This window comes from Petaurus breviceps, unplaced genomic scaffold, assembly GCF_028583685.1.
Source record: "Petaurus breviceps papuanus isolate PSGF00001 unplaced genomic scaffold, PetGlider_PUasm1.0 90845, whole genome shotgun sequence".
NCBI classification, from domain to species: domain Eukaryota; kingdom Metazoa; phylum Chordata; class Mammalia; order Diprotodontia; family Petauridae; genus Petaurus; species Petaurus breviceps.
Window position 1 is genome coordinate 8,348,434 of NW_027187359.1, and position 21,557 is coordinate 8,369,990.

The 21,557-nt window shown below is 39.2% G+C and overlaps 1 protein-coding gene across 2 annotated transcripts in view; it reads left to right on the forward strand.

The window, feature by feature from the left end:
- Positions 1 to 17,280, forward strand: part of SLC4A1AP (solute carrier family 4 member 1 adaptor protein) — a 33,444-nt gene extending 16,164 nt beyond the window's left edge. The window contains exons 8-14 of one of the 2 annotated variants that reach the window (XM_069072100.1): positions 634 to 820; positions 4,061 to 4,172; positions 5,775 to 5,997; positions 11,638 to 11,733; positions 12,645 to 12,706; positions 16,433 to 16,502; positions 16,632 to 16,823. In XM_069072100.1, coding sequence (XP_068928201.1) covers positions 634 to 820; positions 4,061 to 4,172; positions 5,775 to 5,997; positions 11,638 to 11,733; positions 12,645 to 12,706; positions 16,433 to 16,502; positions 16,632 to 16,681 — 800 coding nt within the window. In that variant the 3' untranslated portion in view covers positions 16,682 to 16,823. Of the gene's footprint in view, positions 1 to 633; positions 821 to 4,060; positions 4,173 to 5,774; positions 5,998 to 11,637; positions 11,734 to 12,644; positions 12,707 to 16,432; positions 16,503 to 16,631 lie in introns of both variants that reach the window. The other variant, XM_069072101.1, reaches the window with a different exon arrangement.
- The last annotated feature ends 4,277 nt before the right edge of the window (positions 17,281 to 21,557 follow it).

A 21,557-nucleotide genomic window follows, 5' to 3' on the forward strand; every position in this document is an offset into this window, starting at 1 on the left:
AATGTGAGAGGTTAATGTGATATGGTAGGTAGAGGGTGAGCTCCAGAGTCAGAAAGACCCAGGTTCAAACCCCACCCCTTATATATCCTGGCTATGGGAGCAGGACAGATCACTGAAATCAGATTAGTGATGTTGGCTTGTATAACTCCAGTAACTCTGTTGTTTCTTTTCCTGTCTGCATTACTTCTGGTTCGTTTACTGTTTAGTTGCTTTGAAACAATATTTTAAAAATTATATCAGTGCTTTTCTTGCTTTGTTTATTTTGGAGCTACATTTAAATCACATTTTGGATTTTTGACCATTTTTCAAATGTCTCTTTGGTCATTTTTTGAAGGGAATGTTAGGAGCCTGGCTTGCCTGGCTTTCCTTATTCTCATTCTGTTATCTTCCAAAGTGTTCTTTAGTAAATACATTGCATTGATATTTGGCAGTGCTGCACCTTGCTGCCAGTCTTAGTGAAATTGACATTTGTTATGGTCATAGTGATTGCTTCAGATCCAGTTCTATGACCTTAGTTTCTTATTATATTACCATTATGACCTTAATATCTTACTATTAAGCCCTGTGTCACTGTTGTCTCCATAGAACCTTTGGCTATATATTTTCTAACTTATTCTCTTTTTTTTTTGTCAGCCCTGTCAGAATCTACACCTCGGGATTCTTTGGATGCATTCATGACAGAAATCAAATCAGGGAACACATTAGATGGTGTGTCCCGGAAAAAGCTTCATTTAAGAACCTTTGAGCTGAGAAAAGAACAGCAGAGACTTAAAGGGCTGATTAAACTTGTGAAACCAACAGAGATGCCAGAGCTTAAAAAGTGAGTGTTAGTAATAGTGTTCAGAGCTTGAAATAGAATTTGAAATAGGTGAAAGTTGGTATGTGATTTGAAATTGAACTATTTCTATTCTGAGATTAGAAGTGATACATGAGGGGTGGCTAGGTGTCACAGTGAGTAAGAGCGCCGGCCCCAGAGTTGGGAGACTTGGGTTCAGTTCCGGGCTCAGATACTTAACACCCACACAAAATAAATGGCTGTGTAACCTTGAGGAAGTTACTTAACCCCAATTACTTAGGGGTGGCCAGGTGGCACAGTGAGTAAGAGCACCAGCCCCAGTGTTGGGAGACCTGGGATCAGTTCCAGCTTCTGATTCTCGGCACCCACACAAAAATAATAATAATTGGCCCTGTAACCTTGAGCAAGTTACTTAACCCTGATTGCTTTAAAAAAAAAAAAAAGAAGTGATACATGATATAGGGGGGGAAATGTGAGACTTTGTATTCCAGAGAATTATTTCAAATGTTAGCTCTGATACATTTTAGCTTTGTAAACAGGGCAAGGTATTTTTTTTTTTAAGCAGTCAGGGTTAAGTAACTTGCTCAAGGTTACACGGTCAGTTATTTCTGGGTGTGGTGCTAAGTATTGGAGCCCGGATTTGATCCCCAGGTCATCCCAACACTGGAGCCGGTGCTCTTACTTGCTGTGCTACCTGGCCACCCTGCAAGGTATTTTTTAATCAACAAAAATCTACCTTTTTTTTCTGCTCTGCACTTCTTAAACTTTATAATTCTTTTTAAATGCGGATTATTAATCCATGAGCACCTGCTATGTGCCAGGCAGTATGTTAGAGACCATAGATACAAAAATAAAATCTAAACAGGCCCTTTCCTTGAGATTACCTTCCATTGAAGGAGACAGTGTGTACATATCTAGGTGTGTACAAATGGAGAGAAGATAACTGGGGGATGAGAGGGAATTGCAAGAAGCTAGTGGGGCCAGGAAAGATCAGAAGGAAAGAGGATTTAAAGAGATGAAAGGGAAGGAAATGAATTCTGAGTTCAGTGTGAAGCAGAGCAAAGGCATGGATATGGAAGAGGGAATGTGAGGAACAGCAAGAAACCCAGTTGGCTGGACTGTACAGTAGAGTCCATGGAGGCTAGTAATGTTATCATTCTAGAACAGAGAAGTGTATATTTGGGTCTAGCAGCACTAGGGAGCAACTCTTTGAATTTGAATCAGGGAGTGACACAGTCAGATCTGTACCTTAGGAAAAACACTGAGGTGGCTGTGTGGAAAGATGGATTGGAATGGGTAAATACTTGAGGCAGAGAAGAGAGACCAGTGAAGAGGCCTGGGCAACAGTGCAGGCCAGGCCCGGTTCAGGTGCCTGAACTAGGATGGTGGCTCTGAGTGGATTTGGCACCTGAGGGATAGGTGAGAGTGAGGTAGCTAGAATAGACTGGAGGAGGAATTCACATAATCTCAAGTTGAAAAGAATGATACGAGTATATCTAGGATGTTTGAAGGTTTTTTCAAAAAATTTTCAGATTTTTTTCAAAATTTTTCAAACCTTCCAGACACTGTTATGACAAGCTGGAGAGCAGCAATTAGTAAGAATGAAATTCTTTTTTTTTTTTAATTTCCTAATTCAGTCTATCAACAGTAGGAGGAGCTGAGTATATTTCCGTTTTTTTCCTCAGTGCTGAGCTTTTGACATGTCAGAGCTATTTAGCCATGGCGTTACATTTCCTCACATTGGCGGTTAAAAATTGATGTCTTATTTTTTGAGCAATCACTGCCTACATGGGGTTGTCCTTTGCTGCCAAATACAAAACCACTCAAACAGGTATTCTATTTGTAGTACTCTCTCCACTGGTTATCATGAGGAAAAGCTCTTGAAATGCTACGTTAATATAAATTGTTAGCTTTTTGTTAATGTTTTATTAATCTCATTTTCCCCTACACTGCAGAGCTGTTACAGTTTTCTGTCTCCAGGCTAGCTGTCTTCTCAGCTGTTACGGATGACAACTTTTAGGATAGCCTCAGGCCTCATTTTCCTCATCTCTAAAAGGAGGGGAGTTGGCCATAATGACCTCTAAGATCACTTCCAGATCTACACTTGTGAGCCTATTATGTGCTCAGGGCCCATGTTGCTCTGCCGGCTGCCTCCGTTGTTTGTTTCTCCTTACCTCTTATTTTCTTTACTTTTTCTTCTTCTTTACTGTCTCTTCTTATATTTACCTTATTTTTCTGTTATATGTATTTTTCTCTTTTTCCTTCCAGGGCTTAGGTTTTTCTAGCCAAGGTAAATGTCCTTTGCCTCCTGATTAGGAAACTTTAGTCCTGTTTAGTATTATCTTTGAGTTTGGGGCTGATTCTGCCTCTACATGAATAATTCCTGCATATTTCCCCCTCTTACTTGTGTGACTCCCTTCCTAGGGTCATAGTTTGGCAAAAACGAGGTTGAGAGAAGCTGGAAAGTATTGTGGAAAGAGGGGCAGACATGGTTCTGATCCTTCCTAGCTGTCTGACTTCTCTTCTCCGAGCCTTCATTTCTTTTTTTTTTAATTTTTAAAAAATTAATTTATTTACTTTTAGTTTACAACATTCAATTCCCACAATCTATTGAGTTTCAGATTTTCTCCCCCTCCCTCTCCCCTTCCCCCATGGCAGCATGCAGTGAAATATAGGATCTACAAATACCTTCACATTAAACATTAGTCAGGTTGTAAAGAAGGATTATAACCAATGGAATGAATAATGGGGAAGAGGAAACAAAACAAAACAAGAAAAAGAGAGCAGGTAGTTTGTTTCAATCTGCGTTCAGACTCTGTAGCTCTTTCTCTGGATGTGGATATCAGAGCCTCCATTTTTTCATCTGTTAAACACTAATAATACTTATGCTGCCCATCCCACAGGCCATTGTGAGGAAAAATTTTTTCAAACCTTAAAGTACTAGTAATTGCTATTAGGGATAGGGGTGGGAATGTTACAACTGCTTCTGCTCTCCTCAGTCTGGGGAATCATCAGGCCGGAGGATAGGTGTCTTCCTGCTCACTTACTTGCTTTGACTGCTTCTGTGAAAACCAGTGATGTAGAGTGATGTTAATTGTAATTGTTTCAAGTGGAATACATTTTCTATTGCTACACAATCAAATCTCTAGTATTGCCCTTTTTGCTTTATAAAGGTTATTGCATTATCTGTCATGGAAGTACATAGGCATTTGTTGCAATGTTTTAGTGGTTACAATAGTAATGACTTTTACTTTTTCTTAATAGGACTGAAAGCCAGGCTGAAAATATGGAAAACAAGCCTAAAAAGCTAATGTTGCCTCTTTTTGGTGCCATGAAAGGAGGAAGCAAATTTAAATTAAAAACTGGAACAGTAGGGGTAAGTTGGGGAAGAAAATGTAAACTTTTGGTCCTTGAATCATTCCTGTGCTGCTTTCCATTCACCTTCTTGTTGATAGATAAAATCCTTTCATAATGTTAAAGTGATTGTTTATAGCTTCAATACCTTTGGTGAGGTTACCTCTGTCATAGGATTTGGAGCTGAAAGAGAGTCTTTTAGTCCAACCCCTTCATTTTTCAAGTGAAAAAAACAAAATCCAGAGACTTGCCTACACTGTCACCATAGATCTGGTATTTGAGCCCCGTATCCTCAGATTCCTCCCGTGCTATGCTTCCTCTCCACCCAGTTCTCATTCAAGCCAGCCAGAGACTCTTCTTTATCAGCTCATTCTGGGGAGATCAGGCCATGATGAACTGATTGATGCTAACTAGATTGACAAATAAAGTAGATGGCATTTTACTGATTTGTGAAGGGAGATACTTTACCCTCTGTAAATTATGGAGAGAGATTATATGCTGTGGCACTTTCTTCCTGGTGGGTAGAAAACCAAATGATAGATAAGACAATTGATTGGTAAATTAATGTTAGTTAGCACTTTATAAGTTTTCTTTGGCAAATGCAACAGAAACAAATCTGTGTTTAGGTTAGACTGTTACCATGTAGCAATGATGTCTGGTTTGTGGACATGTAGACTGAAAAGCTTATGACTTAGGGTGAATTTACTTGAGGTGGAGGGGGAAAAGAACTTTTCTTTTTTAGCAAAAAAGAATAGTCATTTTTTAAAAGAGCTGAAATTAGTCATAGCATTTTAGAGCTTAAAGGAAATTTGGATATTTTCTATCCCTACTAGCACATTTTATGTGGATGGGGAATTGGTCAAGCCCTGTTCCCCAGAGCCAGGTATTGGGGTGAACTAAGGCCAGGCTCAGGCCCTGACTAAAAGGCAAGCACATGATCCTGCTCTTCTTGTACAGCATATCCTGAAATGTGACTCTACTGAATACTGTATTTAAAATATGTTGCTTTCAGGTGGCAAAGAAAACAAAAACTGAAGTGCAGATCTTGTTACCTTTGTCACTAATCCCCAGCTGGACCTGTTATTTCAATTCTCAGTCTTACAGACCTCATATTGAATGTTTCACTATTACTTATCTACCTTGTCTCTTTGAGTTAAAAGTCCTTCTGTAGCGTTCATGTCTAGCTTCAGAGGCGATACATTCTCTGAGACTCCAGCATCCTAAGCCAATTTAGTATCACAAGCTCTTGCAGGTAGCTTTCTTCATATATAATTTTTCTTCTGTAGTGAAAATAGCCTGTGACCATCCTAGTTGATTAATTATCTCTCTTTTGCTTCTTCTTGCAAGTCAGCTAGTGTCCTGGAACCAGCTTCCCTATCCTTGCAGGCCCCCCTGAGTGTTTTGTGGTTAATATTCCTTTGCCCCTGTTAGTTCTACACTCACTGAAGTCATGAAAGGTTAAAGTTTCACATGGAAACCATCCTTCCAAGAGACTTCTATAGAGATTATCACCTTTTCAGGGTGATTTCCTGTCCTCTTCTCCATAGCCAACCCTTTTAGAGAAATTTGCTTTTTCTTTTAGTTATGTAAGTTTATCTTATTTGTCCTTTTTCTTCCATCCTAGAAGTTGCCCCCTAAGCGTCCGGCACTCCCTCCAAGTTTAATAAGAATGAAGGATGAGCCTGAAGAAGAGGAAGAGGAGGAAGAAGAAGAAGAACACAAAGAACAAATAGGATCCACGGATCATGAATCTCTGAAAATGGAACTGCAGTCAGAAGAAGCAATGCAAGAAACTTGTCCAACTCCAAATCTTTCAGATCAGAAGAAACTGATGGATACCAGACATGGTAACTTTTTTTTGTTTCTTCTGTTTTAGTGAGAGAATTTTTCCTAATGTTACAAGCTCATGGGCTTACAAAAAGAAATCTGATTCTTCATTCTGTGTTGGCTACACATGTGCTAGAGCAGTAGTTCTCAAATTTTTGGGTCTCAATTCCCTTTTATATGCTTAAAAATTATCAGGGACTTCCTCTCAAAGAGCTTTTATTTATTTAGGTTATAGCTATTGATATTTTGCATTTGTTGTTTCAGTTGTTTTTCAGTAATGTTTTACTTTTTTGACCCCACTTGGGGTGTTCTTGGCAGAGGTACTGGAATAGTTTGCCATTGCCTTCTCCAATTCATTTTACAGATGAGGGAACTGAGGCAAACAGAATTAAGTGACTTACCCAACTTCACACAGCTAGATTTGAGTTCAGGCAGATGAGTCTTCCTGACTTCAGACCCAATGCTCTATCCACTGTGGCACCTAGCTGCCTGATATTTAAAATATTAGAAATGTAAATGTCTTGGTATTATTATGAGAAAGAGTTTTGGCCTTATAGACCTCCCCTTGGGGATTCCTGGATGATACTTTGAGAATCTGGGCTAACACTCTGTTTAGGAAAGTAGTTCCCCCACTGTGGTACTTTCTCTTTTAATTCAGTTTGCAGTTCAGTCTCAGAGTGAACTTGGGATGGACCTTTCAGATTCTTCTGGTGTCACATTTAGTCATCAACACTTAGGGGCTGCTCTTTTTGTTTGTTTTGATAGGACTGGAAAGGACCTATTTACAGATCCAGCCCAATATCAAAAAGAGTACTTTACTTCCTTGCCTCCCTAAACCTTGTATGCACAGAACTGTGACCCACTGACCAGTCATAGACAAGAGGGGATAGAAATGCCAGGAATGATGTGTGCAGTACCCGAAGTTGTAGCCCTGTGGCAGTCATCCCTTTCCTCCCACTTGGTTCCTGTAGGGTCAGTAAACAGGAAGAGTTCTTTGTTAAGGTGTAGCCTGAGTGTTGGCAATTACTTCTTTTCTAGGGATAATTCAGGAGAATCTGCCCACTGCAGGCCACAGGATGCCCAACCTTTTGATAATTTGTATTCTTGTTTCTGGTATTTATTTTTTCTCCAAGTTATGGACACAAGTCTTATCCTTAATAAAAGAGAAGATTGGATTTAAGGTTGATAAGGTTGACTGTCCTCAGCTATTCAGAGGCTTGTAGGCAGAAGACGGACCAGACTCATTTTCTTCATTGCTCCATAAGTCAGGATTAAGAACAGTGGATAGAAGTTCCAGAAAGACAAATTTAGGCTTTATGTCAGCAAAACTTCCAAAAGTAAAATGGGTTGTCTTGAGAGGTGGTGAGTTTCCTTTTACTATAGAGGTTTTTAAGCAAAGGCTATTGACCACCTATTGGATGTGTTGTTGAGGAGATTGTTCAGATATGGGTTAGACTATGTGGCCTCCAAGGTTTTCTGTACTACCTGAGCCTCTTCCTCTTCCCACTTACTTGAAACATCTGTCTCCTGGACAATAGAAGACTATACAAATTTAATCCTAAATTACATCAATATGTAACAGTCCCCTTTGTTAGCAGACCTCACAACTAATTACTAAAGGTACTCATGTATCCATCAGAGGTCTACAAGCATCTTATATACCTTTTCTAGATCATAATTTGTCAAATTGTTATATTATAAACTGCAACTACTGCTTCCTAATGACTAGAATATATAAATATTATTCTTGACCTCTATACTTTTTCTTTTCTCTTGACCTCGAAGGCATTTATTTCTCTTTCTGTTCCTTTGTCCTTCTATAAAACATCCTTCATGAGATCTTGCTGTTCAGTTTTCTTAGTTAATTCATTTGACAATGTGACAGTATAATAAACCCTTTTCTTTGTTTCTTTTTCTTTTTCTTTCATTTTTCAAATGCTTTATTAACTTCTGATTTACATCATTCATTTCCACCAGATTTTGAGATACACATTTTCTCCCCGTTTTTCCCCTAACCACTGCCCCAAAATAGCAGTCCCACAGTATATCCCCTCCTCCAATCTGTTCTCTCCTATATCTTCTCTCATACCCCCTTTTACTTTTCCAATAGGGCATGGTAGATCTCTGTGCCCCAGTGCCTGTATATCTTATTTCCCAATTACATGTAAAATAGTATTACTAATAGTATATATATTTAAAGATTTGATTTTAAAACTTTGAATTCCAGATTCATTCCCTTCCTCCCTTGTCACCCACCCTTACTGGAAAGATATGCAGTTCAGTATAGGTTGTACATGTGTAGCTTATGCAAAACATTAATATAGTTGATATATTGTAAAAGACTGACTATATTTCCCTCCCTCCTATCCCACCTCCCACTAGTTCTATTCTCTACTTTGATCCCATCCCTTTTCAAAAGTGGGTGCTTCCATCTTCCCTCCCCCACAGCCTGCCCTCCATTCCATCATCCCCCTTCTCATCCCCTTCCCCCCTACTCTCCTGTAGGGTTAGATACCCTATTTAGTGTGTATTTCATTCCCTCCCCAAGCCAAATTCAATGAGAACAAGGTTGACCCATTCCCTTTTGCCTTCCTATTCTTCTTCCATTATAACTGTTTTCCCTTGCCTCTTCTATATGAGATAGTTTACCCCATTCTGTCTCTCCCCATCTCCTTTCATTATATTCCTCTCTCACCTCTTAATTTCACCTAAGTATCATCCCTTCCTATTAAATTGGTCCTGTGCCCTCTATTTATGTCTACCTGTAAACATATATACACACATTCACATACGTATTCATACACCCATATACCCTCCAATATAGACATATATATATACACATAAATAAATAAATATATATATATATATACATATATATATATATATATATATATATATATTCCCTTCAACTATTTTCATATTGAGAAAAGTTTCATCAGTTACAATTATCGTTTTTCCATATAGGAATGTTAATGGTTCCACTTTGATAAGTTCCTTATGGTTTCTTTTCCCTGTTTACCTTCTCAAACTTCTCTTGCTTCTTGTATCTAAATGTCAAATTTTCTATTCAACTCTGGTTTTTTCATCAAGAACGCTTGAAAGTCCTCTATTCCACTAAATGACCATATTTTCCCCTGAAACATGATACTCAGTTTTGCTGGGTAGGTGATTCTTGGTTTTAATCCCAGCTCCTTTGCCCTTCGGAATATCATATTCCAAGCCCTTTGATCCCTCAGTGTAGATGCTGCCAGATCCTGGGTTATCCTGATTGTGTTTCCACAATATTCAAATTGTTTCTTCCTGGCTGCTTGTAATATTCTCTCCTTAATCTGGGAATTCTGGAACCTGGCTGTAAGATTCCTAGGAGTTTTCTTTTTGGGATCTTTTTCAGGAGATGATCGGTAGATTCTTTCAAGCTCTCTTTTGCCCTCTGGTTCTAAAACATCAGGGCAATTTTCCTTCAGAAGTTCTTGGAGCATGATTTCTATGTTCTTTCTTTGATCATGGCTTTCAGGTAGTCCAATAATTTTTAAATTATCTCTCCTGGATCTATTTTCTAGGTCAGTGGTTTTTCCCATGAGATATTTCACATTGCCTTCTATTCTTTCATTTGTTTGGATCTGTTCTAATAGCATCTTGATTTCTCATAAAGTCATTAGCTTCCATATGCTCCAGTCTAATTCTGAAGTAATGATTCTCCTCATTGAGCTTTTGAGATTCTTTTTCCATCTGCCAAATTTGGCTTTTTAAGGCATTCTTCTCCTCATTGCCTTTTTGAGCCTCTTTTGCCATTTGAGTTAATCTGTTTTTTAAGGTGTGATTTTCCTCAGTCAGGCTGTTGACTCTCATTTCGTAATTTTCTTGCATTGTTCTCATTTCTCTTCCCAGTTTTTCCTCTACTTCTCTTATCTGCTTTTTAAGGTCCCCTATGGCCTGTAACCAGCTCATGTTTTCCTTTGAATCTTTTGGTGCAGGAGTTCTGACTTCACTGTCTTCCTCCTGTTCCATGCCTTGATCCTTTTTTTCCCCAAAGTAGGAGTCTAATGTTGGCTTCTTCTGTTTGCTTTTTTCCTTTGCCTGGGCAGGTTGCCACTCAATTACTTGACTTTTGGACTTTTTGCCACAGTAGGACTCTGCTACCAGACAGGGGAGCTTCTATCCCAAACGCTGGGGTTTTCTCAGCTGCCGGAGGTATTAGTTGGGAGCCCTCTCTGAAGCCTCCACAGGCTCTGGCAAGCTGGACACACACCCCAGGACCTCCAGCCTAGACTGCAATCCAGATCCAAGAAGGTTAAAGCAAGAGCAATTACCCCTCAGACTGGTTGCTTGGTCCCACTACACTCTGCAGGCCAGGAGCTGAAGCTACCACGTGGCAGTGGGGGCTGCACTGCAGCCCTCAGCAGCTTCTTTCCCCAGGGGCAAAAGCATAGGCACTCCCAACTACTGGGTCCCAAAGTCCATACTACACAGACCTCTCACTTTCTCCTTCGCATCTGTGTGTTGATAAATCTGGAAACGGCCACAGCTGCTGCTGATCTGGAGTCCCTCTGGCCAGTGGCTGGTCAGGCCCTGTCCTGGGTCTAAAGCCTCAGTGTGGAGCTGGGCTCAGCTCCCAGAGCGCTGTACTTGCTGATTCCTGCAGGGCTGCCAGGCTGTCCTCAGCGGGAGGTTAGCTCCTCTGTGTTATTTTGTGGGTTCGGTAGCTCCAAAGTTTGTTTAGAGTCCCCTTTATACGTGAACTGGGGAAGGCGGAAGCTGGGAGCCGCGTGGAAGACCTGCTTCTACTCCTTTTTTTCTTTTTCTATATGAGAAAGTTAGCTGTTTGAACAAATGAATATTATAGAGGTCTTGTCTGTTATTCAAGGACCCACTGTGCATTTTAAAACATTTTTCTCAGAAGGGATCCATGGCACAAAAAAAAAAAAAGATTTAACTCCTGCAGGTCTAAACAGATTGAGCTTGACTTTTGTTTCAGGGCCTAGTCTCTCCTAGACAGTTTAATATTTATTTCAAAAGAAATATTTCTAGCTTGTACGCTCTTCATTTACAACCTTCCTGCCCCCTGCCCAGCCCTCCTGAGTGCTCCATACAATTTCATTTCTACAGTTGGTAGAAATTGATAGTCTTAAAATCTGTAACCCAAACTAGCAACCTAATATATGGTCCAGAAACATCCTGAGTTATGATAGGGGCTCTCTGTTCAGAAAATGTCAGACCCAAGCTGCCTCTTGAGTCAGTATGGTGGAGGAAAAGGAGCCTTAGACAAGGAGTCAAGATACCTAGTCCCAGCTTTAGCACTAACCAGCTAGGTGACCCTAGTTAAGTTACCTTCCCTTTCCAGGCTTCATTCTTCTCATCTGTAAAATGAATGAATTGAATCAGATGACCCATGAAGTCTCTTCTAGTTCTTATCATACAAAAATGTATTTCTTTTCCATCCCTAGAATTGAAATGAAGGATGACTGAAAAGAAAAACCAGATTGACCTGTTTATTAAAATAAAAGGTTGATAGCTCTCCATTCGGCAAAATCCAAATGCTGGTGGTTGAAGCTGCAAGTACTAAAGGTGGTATCAGGTGCTGGGATTGTGCTCATCCTGGAGCATCTCCCTGTCCTCCAGTCCACTGCCTGACTGTGTGCTTTGGTATTGCTTTTTTGCAGAAACAGGGTCTTCTTCGACTCAGCCTAGCCAGGCAGGACTGAATAAAGGATCCCCAGAGGTCAAGGGAGAGACTGTGGTACAAGGGGAGTCCTCAGGTGAGTAACTAATAGCCTCAACTTTGACACTGAGCATTGGCCGCAAGGCAACAGACAAAATGACAGGGCCTAAGATTTACATTTAAAGGAGCTGCTGAAGGATTTTGGTCCTTCTTGCATGCCTTTCTGTTCTCCACCATCTTGAGGTTCCTGGTACCTTCAGGCTAACCAGAGTCACACAAGTTAGGAGTCTCAGGATAAATCTTGTCCCAGGGGAGATTTCAGAATTCACAAGAAAGTCTGGCTAGAGAGATGAGACAACAGAATTGGGTCGGGAGACCAGGTATATGTTTCTAGCTCTGCCTGACCCCAGCTCTAATTTTACCACTTTGACCTTGAGTTTTCTCATCAGTATAAAGAAAGGCCTAATAATCCTTCAACTACAACAACTTAGAGCACTGTGGGGGAGGAAAGCACTTTGTAAACCTCAAGGTATTGTAGTAGTGTGATTCCTTACTATGATAAAGCAATAAAGGATTAATAATAGCCAACTAATTTTACTTCTTAAGTGTTAAATTATGAAATAGCAAATCCAGACTCTAGAATTCGATTATGATAGGTTTTGCATATTACTATTTCAGTGGTATGAATTATACTTAACTATTTTACATAATCACTAAATGCATGTAGATTAGAAGTATATGAATTTTTGAAGGGGGAAATTACATTTTATTTTTACTGGATTGGAATGAACTTGTAAAAATGGTACAAAAAGCCTTTCCTAGGTGAATTACTACATTTCACTCAACTCAGGATTTTTACTTCTCTCCTGTAATACTATTCTAACTGTAGGATTTTGAAAGTTTATTTTTTAAAGCAGATTTGACCAAAAGATAACGATTTTGGTGGAGCAAGAATTAGTATGTTTAATTCTTGCTCATTGGAGTGATGGAGCTTTGTTCTTTCACCAGAATCAAAAAATAGCTGCAAGCAGAGCAAGGAAGTACTGAAGAAAGCTGCCAGTCCAAGCAGAGTAAGTTCTTTATGTTGTCTTTGCGAGGTGATTGTTGGCACTTTATCAGGACTGCTTTCTATTCTCATATCGGTGGCTGCTATCCCCTTCATCAGCTCTCACTCTCACCTCTCACTGGGGCTTCATTACTAGCCATCTACTGGAGTCACTATCTCTCACGCTCCTGTTCTCTCTCTTCAGATTCTCCTCTTTCCAACCTGTTCATCACACAGCTACTAGAATCATCCATATACAGTTCTGATCATGTCACTAGAATGCTGTAAAGTCTTTCAGTGACTCTCCATTCCCTAAAAGCCCAAGTCCATAATCCTTAGCCTGAACCTTCACAGACTTGCTCCAAACTACCTTTTTAGTCTTCTCTCTCACTACTCCCTCTGTCCTTCAAACAAACTAGACTATGAACTACTCAGAATCCATGCCACACTTTCCCTCCTCCATGATTTTGTCTATACCATGTCAGGAATGCCTTCCCTTTTACCTCTGGCTCTCTGGCTACTGAAATCCTATTGGTTCCTCAGGGTTTAGTTCAAATATTATCCTTCTCTAGGAAGCATTCCCTGAGCACTCTAGACAGAATCAATCTGTCCCTCCCAGAAACTCTTAACCCCTGTATTTGTACCTCTTACATGCATATTCTATTTTATATTTTTGGTATTCATATATATGTCTTTTTTGCAATTGTATTTCCCCTTCTGTACATACCATAGGCATTTTTTTAGTGTTTTTGAAAATGCCATGTACCTTGTTATCATCATTGTTAAGTGGAAAAAAGTCAACCTAGGAGTCAGAAAACCTAAGTCTGCTTCTTATGTCCATCAGCCCTATTATCTTAAGCAAATCAGTCAACCTGTTTTCTCCTTTGTAAAATGAGGAAAGGAATATGTAATTGGTATTCCTGTTTCACAAGGTTATTATAAGGATCAAGCATTTCTAAATTCTTGGTGCTGTTGACCCAGTAATACCACTACTAAGTTTGTATCCCAAAGAAATCAAAGAAAAAGGAAAAGGACCTGTATGTACAAAAATTTGTAGCAACTCTTTGCAGTAGCAAAGAATTGGAATTTGAGAAGTGCCTTTTAATTGGGAAATGGCTAAACAAGTTGTGGTATGTGATTGTGATGGAATACTATTATGCTATAAGAAATGGTGAGGGGGATGATTTTAGAAAAATCTAGAAAGACTTATATGAACTGATGCAAAGTGAATTGAACAGAACCAGGAGAACATTGTATGTAGTAACAGCAATGTTGTAATGCTCATCAACTATGAAAGACTTAGTTACTTTGATCAATACAATGATCCATGACAGTTCCAAAGGAGCCATGATGAAAAATACTATCCAGCTCCAGAAAGTAAATTGATGAACTTTGAATGGAGGTTAAAGCATAATTTAAAAGTTTTCTTTATCTCTCATTTTTTTATTAATTAGGGGGGCATGTTTGCATGACTTCACATGTATAATTGATGTCATATCGCTTGCCTTCTCAAATGCTGGGGAAGGAACTGGAGGTTAAAATTTTTTTTTTAAATGAATGTTTAAAAAAGTATAATTACCTTTCAAAATTCTTGATATTGCCATTATTAGTAGTAGTACAAACAGTAGTACAGTCACTATGTGGCTTAATGGATAGAAAGCTAAACCTTGAAATCAGGAAGACCTTGGTTCAGATTTGGCCCGTAACTTTGGACAAATAATTTAACTTTTCAGTTTCCTGGGCAACTCTCTCTTTCTCTCTTTAAAAAAAAATCATTACAATTTTATTTACATAACAAACCAAAATTAAACATAAAATAATTTAACATACCTAGGTATGTATAACATAATTATAATAACATCAGCATTGTACTAAATTATGATAAAAAACAATATAATTGATGTGATAATTATAATATGAAAGTATAATAAATGATCATTAGTAATAAATATTGTGTTAGGTGACCTTGTTTTTTGGTACAGTTTCTCAAAACATGGTGTCTTTGACATTGCTGTTTATAATTCTTTTTCAAATACTTACCTTTTTTTTCTTTATTTCTGCCACTCTCACCCCATCCCTACCCCCCAAGGAAAATTTTTTTTTTAATGGGAAAATAAATTCCTCAATACATATTGGGCATGTCCAAAGATGAATGTCTCTTTCTTCATTTTAAGTTCTCTTCCCTTACAAGAAATCATCTTTATTCTTTTGAACTCTTTACCCTTTTGGTTTATCATTCCATTAATCAGAGTTTTAAGTTTTTCAAAGTTGTTTTTCTCTATAATGTTATTATCATTTTATAGATTGTTCTAGTTCTGTTCCCTACAGTTTGCCCCAGATCATGAGGCCTTCCTAGTATCCATTGAAACTGTCCATTCCGCTTATTTCTTTTTTTTTTTGGCCTTTTGGAGGACAGTTGGGGTTAAGTAACTTGCCCAAGGTTACACGGCTAGTTTTTTTGTGTGGGTGTTAAGTGTCTGAGGCCAGAACCGAACTCGGGTCTTCCTGACTCCGGGGCCGGCACTTTACTCACTGTGCCACCTAGCCACCCCTATCTCTCTCATTTCTTATAACATTTAATATTCCATTATGTTCATATGCCGCAATTTGTTTAGACATTCCTTAAGAGGAAGACAGCCTCTTAACTAATTTTTGTCTATCACAGAAAAAAAACTGCTATGACTATGTTTGCATGTGTAGGTTCTTTTATTCTTTCTCTCATTTCTTTGGAGTATAGGCCTAGTAGTATAGCTGGGACAAAGAGCATGCATAATTTGGTAACTTATTGGGAAGTTTCAAATTCTTTTCAGAATGTCTGGACCAATTCACAGTATCTGTTTTCCCATAGTCCCTCAACATTTGTTATTTTTGTCTTTTGTCACCTTTGTCAAGACTGATGAGTGTGAGGAGAATCTCAAAGTTGCTTTGATTTGCATTTCTCCCATAATTAGTGATATAGAGAATTTTTTCATATGGCCATTGATACCTTGGGGTTTTTTTCCTTGAAAGTTGCTTGTTTGGGGCAGCTAGGTGGCACAGTATGTGAAGTACCAGCCCTTGAGTCAGGGGGACCTGAGTTCAAATCCGGTCTCAGACACTTAACACTTACTAGCTGTGTGACCTTGGGTAAGTCACTTAACCCCAACTGCCCTTCCTCCCCTCTAAAAAGCAAAAAAAAAAAAAAAAGGAAGGAAGAAAGAAAATTGCTTGTTCATGTCTTTTGACCAATTAGCTATTGGGACTTTTATGTCTATGGCTTTTAGTCTTGTAAGTTTCAGTTAGTTTCTTATATGTCTGAGATTATGAGTCCTTTTTCAGTCCTTTTTAAAGGAGATTGTAAGTTGAAAAGCACTTATCTCTGTGTTGGCAGAGGGAGTTTCTTTACTAGAAATCTCCTGTACCAATGAAGTCACAAATGTGCTTTTCACAGTAATAGTAAATTAAGGTATTAACTACCTGACTTATTAGTAATTATATTTTCATTTTGAAAAGCCAATGATCTTTATCACAATCAGAATAGAATAGTCACTCACTTGAGGTGGGGAGAGTAGGGACAGTCAGTCCCCTTTTTACGGATAGCATAGGGATCTATATTGAATCACTAATTTGTCTAAATTACTAAAAATCAGTGACTGAATTTATGGAACATAAAAGAAAAGGCAGAGACATAGTACTTAGAGGTTCTGTATCTTCATCAGTATTATCAAGTACTCTGAGTCTAGGATTAATTTGCCCATTTTTTTTCTTGCAGTTAACACAGATCCTTTCCTCAAAGTATCCAGAAGATGATCCAGACTATTGTGTGTGGGTACCGCCTGAAGGTGGGTACCAGTTTCATTTTCTGTCTTTACTATCTTTCTCTTGTCTTCTCCTATTTTGGAAGACTGCCAAATAACTTCTCTTGTTCCCTGATTTTGGAAAAGTAAATGTGTTTCTTTGTTTTGAACCAGGCCAGAGTGGTGACGGCAGGACCCATCTTAATGAAAAATATGGCTATTGATTTCTTCGAGCTCCCAAATCCTTTCTTTTATTTGTTACTACCCAAGAGGGGACATTGTGGCACGTGCATTAACCAGTGCAGCTTGTCATCATTTCAAGTTGAATGGCCAAGGATGAGGCATTTGGTCGACCATTTGTAAAAAACTGGATGGCTTGATTTCTTCAACCAGATTCTTGACTTTCTGAACTGATGACCTTTGATCTTTGAATCCTTTTGGAAATGTTTCATGTGCTTGGTGTTCATGCATCAAAGTGAAAGTTTGTGTATGTATGTAAGATAAGAACTGTATATTTCCAGGCCAAGTAAAACAAGAGAAAAGTATGTTTTCATGGGTTTTCTACATCATTAAAAATGAGATAAAAAATATTTCTCTAGTAACTGTGTAGTGGTTAGAGTTCTGGATTTGGAGTCAGGACAACCTGGAGTCAAAGTCACTTTTTGACATTTAATAGGTGTGTGATCAAGGGCAGGTCATTTAAGAGCTCTGAACCTTTGTTTCCACCTCTATAAAGTGAAGATAACAATACCTACCTCACAGGGTTGTTGTGAGGAATGAATGAGATGCTGTTTGTTAAAGGGCTTTACAGATTTTGAAGGTCTACATGAATGCAGTTGTTTTTGTTGTTGCCTTTCTTTGGGAATTTTCCTTAGTCAGAAGGTAGTTTCATTTTTTTTAGGGCTTAAGTCATGGGGAGATTGAGGGACATATTAGATTCAGTGCTGCCTTGGTACTCGTGACATGTTGGAAGACCTCTGGCACATAAGGGAGATGCCATCCTCTCTGTAGAGTTTATGAAAAAACATGGACAAGGATGGATGGTGTAGGATGAGAAGTGGATGGGCTGTGACCTGCATCGTTGCAGAGAGTGTCCCCATCATCGAGGTCATAAATTCATTGAAGTAAAAGTACAAAGAGGAATCAACCAAACTGAAATAGAACAGGAGTGAAGTGCCCAATTTGAGCATAGCTAGTTTTTCAGGCCATCCTTTTTTAACTTCCATTTAGGAGTTAGGAACTGAGTTCCTGAGGATTATTAAGGTTGTCAAAAGTCTCACTTCAGAGTACATATTCATGGAACTAACCAGCCTTGTGCTTCTGTCTTGTGTGTTCTTTTCCTGCCTTTTTTATTACTTCAGGGAGTCTTTGGCAGGCAGCTGCCATGATCTGTGGTTCCTAGGATTTCTTCCCAACACTCCAGATGTTGGACCAGTTTTATTTACTCTATAAGGCTGCCTATTAGTTGTCCCTGAGGAGAAGACATGGCTGGTTTTCTTGGTCCCTGGTAGCAACAGAAAGTAGTGATAGGAGCCATTAGCATTGCTAAGGGCAGCAGCACCTAGCTTTTGGACTAAGTGCCCCATTTTATCTAGAGAAAATGTTTTCCTTCTATAGCATTGTATTTGTGCCATTTTGGTGGGTTGTTTGTAAAAGCAGTGTTTCCCAAGTGTCCCACACAGTGTAATTAGCGAGTCCATGAAAAATGGCAGCATTAGAGATATTTCCTTTGAAATATTCAATATGAAATTATGTATAAAAACATTAGTCTGTGATAATTTTCAGTATGAAAAAGGCTTAATTTCCCTATTTTGTTTAAAAGTATTTCCCTTATATTAAGTCCAGACTTGTCTTTAAAATGCTGACATTTTCTCTCTGATCCTAAACCTCAGTTTCCTTATCTGTAAGATGGGGATAATAATACTTTTTTCCTTTGAGTTGTGAGAGTTAAATGAGAATTATACAAAACACTTTGCAAACTTTAAAAGTGCTATGTAAATGGCATTATTTTGTCTTTGGACACCTTACATCATCTCTCTACCTCTGTTTCCTCATCTATAAAATGGAAATATTTGCACTATCTAGTTCATAAAGTTGGTATGAGGAAAGTACTTTAAAGAATCCTAAAGTACTAGTAAATATGGAGGATTACTATTTGTTTCCTTGAGCACATAAAGAGTCTGTTCTGGTCCAGATGGCCAGTGGAGAGGAGCCAATTCATGTTTCTCTCTAGGGTGGTGGTTACTATCCTGATGGGAATGGTCCAGCAGTTATCCTATTAAGTCCAAACCCTTTCAACACAGCACTGAAACATTATTTGGTGGTTTGCTTCCCTCATTGGAGGTAATGGGATTTAACATGAAATTCAGTGTTTTCTTTTTCTGCCTAGTCCAGTCTTCTGCCAAGTCCTAGTCCTGTAGAACTGTACAGAACCCACGCAACGGGGTAAAAAGTCTGACACCCCACCTTTGCCATTTCTAAGAGTAGAGATGGAGGGAAGTTAGTGGGTACTGGAGGAACTAACTGATTAAAATGAGCTATCTCTTTCTCCTGAAAGTGTGAAGAGAGCCTGCTTGCTGTGTTGAACCCACTTGGGGTTCTACTTCTCTTCAATTTTCCATTTTTGGAAGGAGAAATTTCTCTTCTTCCCATGGCTCCAAAACAACTAGACATTGCATTGATGGGCCTTTGCTGCTCCCTCGTGGCCTTTCCTGTAATAGCAGAGCAAGACTGTCCCTACAACATGAAAAGTTGCCATCTCTGGATAGAATGTAATAACTCGTCAACTACCATGGCCAAATCTCCTGTGAGCCCTTCTGCCAGATCCATTGCAGTCAAAGGCAGGAACCCAAACATACAGAGGAACAGATTTGACATATTGTCCAGCTAGCTACTTTGACTGCTGGGGAAATTACATAAAACCCCTATAGATAATATAGTATCAAATGCTGTCCTCTCCAGAACCCAGAAGCTTCTGGATTATGATGTTGCCACCCCTAAATATTAAGATTTATTGCTCACCAGGTTCTCTGTTCAAGATGTTCAAAGATGTTTTCAGTTCATTTTCTGAGCACATCTAGCCCTTCTGTAATTGAGTATGTCTGACATAAACATAGACTAAGATGGGCATGAAACTATCTGTATAATGAAAACCTAGAAATCTCCTTCCCCCAAAGAAGACCTAGCACAAAAGGAGCCATTTTGATTGCAAAAACCTGTTCGTGTGGGGAACAAACTTAATCTAGGTACAGTTCTGTTTTGGGGGTATTTTGGACTCCTTCCCTATCTTTTATTTCCCTAAAGCCAAGTAGTCATCATGCCCCATCAATTCTTTCTGCATGTTGTTTCCAATTGTTCCTTTTTTATTTCCATTGATGCTGTCTTATTCCTTGGTCTCATTACCTCATGCCCAATTTTCAAGTCAAGAAGCATTTGCCTGCTATATTCCTAGCTAGATGGCTCAGTGGATAGAGCACTAGGCCTGGAGTCAGGAAGACCCGAGTTCAAATTTGGCCTCAGACACTTAATAGCTGTGTGACCCTGGGCGAGTCACTTAACCTCCATTTGCCTTAATCCAATGGAGAAGAAAAAGACAAACCACTCCAGTATCTTTGCCAAGAAAACTCCATGGACAGCATGATCCACGGGTCAGAAACAATGAGATATGATTGTACAACAATATTCTAGTTAGTATGCTATGCCCTGGGGATATAAAGGGAAAAACAGCCCCTGCTCTCAAGGAACTCATAGTCTAGTGGGGGTGACAATATTCAAACAAGTATGCATATGCACAAACAGAATAAATTGGAGATAAAGCTATATGCTCAGATAACTTGGAGATATATTTGTACATACTTACTCGTAGAGGAAAGGAACTAGCATTGAGGGGGGCTGGAAAAAAGCTTCTTGTAGAAGTTAGGATTTTGCCTGAGGAAAGCTTGAAACCTTCCTTGAAGGAAGACAGGAAGCAAAGATGAGGAGGAAGTGAATTCTAAGTATGAGGGAAAGCCAATAACAATGCCGAGTTAGGAGATAAAATGCTGTTGTAAGAGGAAGGTAGGAAGGGGCTAGATTATGAAGAACTTTAAAAGCCACACAGGATTTTATATTTGATCCTGGAGGTAATAGAGAGCCACTGGACTTTGCTGAATAGGAGGATGACATGGTCAGACCTGTAATTTAGAAAGATCCACTTGACAGCTGAGTGAAGAGTGGTGGGAAGAGACTTGAGGCATAGAATCCAATCAGAATGCTGTTTTAATAACTCCGAGGGAGAAATGATGAAGGCCTGCATTAGAGTATTGGTAGTGTTGGAGGAGAGAAGTGGCATATGTGAAAGACGTTACAAAGGTAGAATTGACAAGACTTGGTAACTGATTTACTATATATAGGGTGTAAGGAAGGGGTTGAGACTGATGCCTAAGTTAAGAACCTGGGTGACTGGACAGATTGTGGCGCCTTCAATAATAATACAGAAGTTAGGAATAGGGCTTGGGGGAAAACATAATTAGTTCAACTTTGGACATGTTGAATTTGAGATGTCTGCAGGTCTTCCAGTTCAAGATGTCTAATAGGTAGTTGGAGATTGAAGCCTGGAGATCAGGGGAGAAGTTAAGCCTGGAGGAATAGATCTGGGAAGCATCTACAGAGAGATGATCATTGAATACATGGGAGCTGAGTAATGAGAGCAAGTAAAATAGTACAGGGGGCCCAGGACACATCCTTGGGAGACATTTACAGATAACGGCAATGACTTGGATGAAGATCCAGAAAAGGAGACTGAGGAATGGCCACTCAGGTGGAAAGAGAATCAGGAGACAGCTGTGTCATGAAAGCCCAGAGGGAAGAAAGTATCAAGGAAAAGAGGGTGATTGCCAGTGTCAAAGGCTGCAGAGAAGTCAATAAGATTTAGCACTGAGGAAAGGACATGAGATTTGGCAAGTAAGAGATCACTGGTAACTTTGGAGAGAGCAGTTTCTATCGAATGATGAAACTGGAAGCCAGGGAGTTGAAAGAAAATGGAAGCCTTTTCAAGGAATTCAGTCATGAAAAAAGAGATACAGGATGGTAGTTAGGGATGGATGGATGAAGGGAGGATTT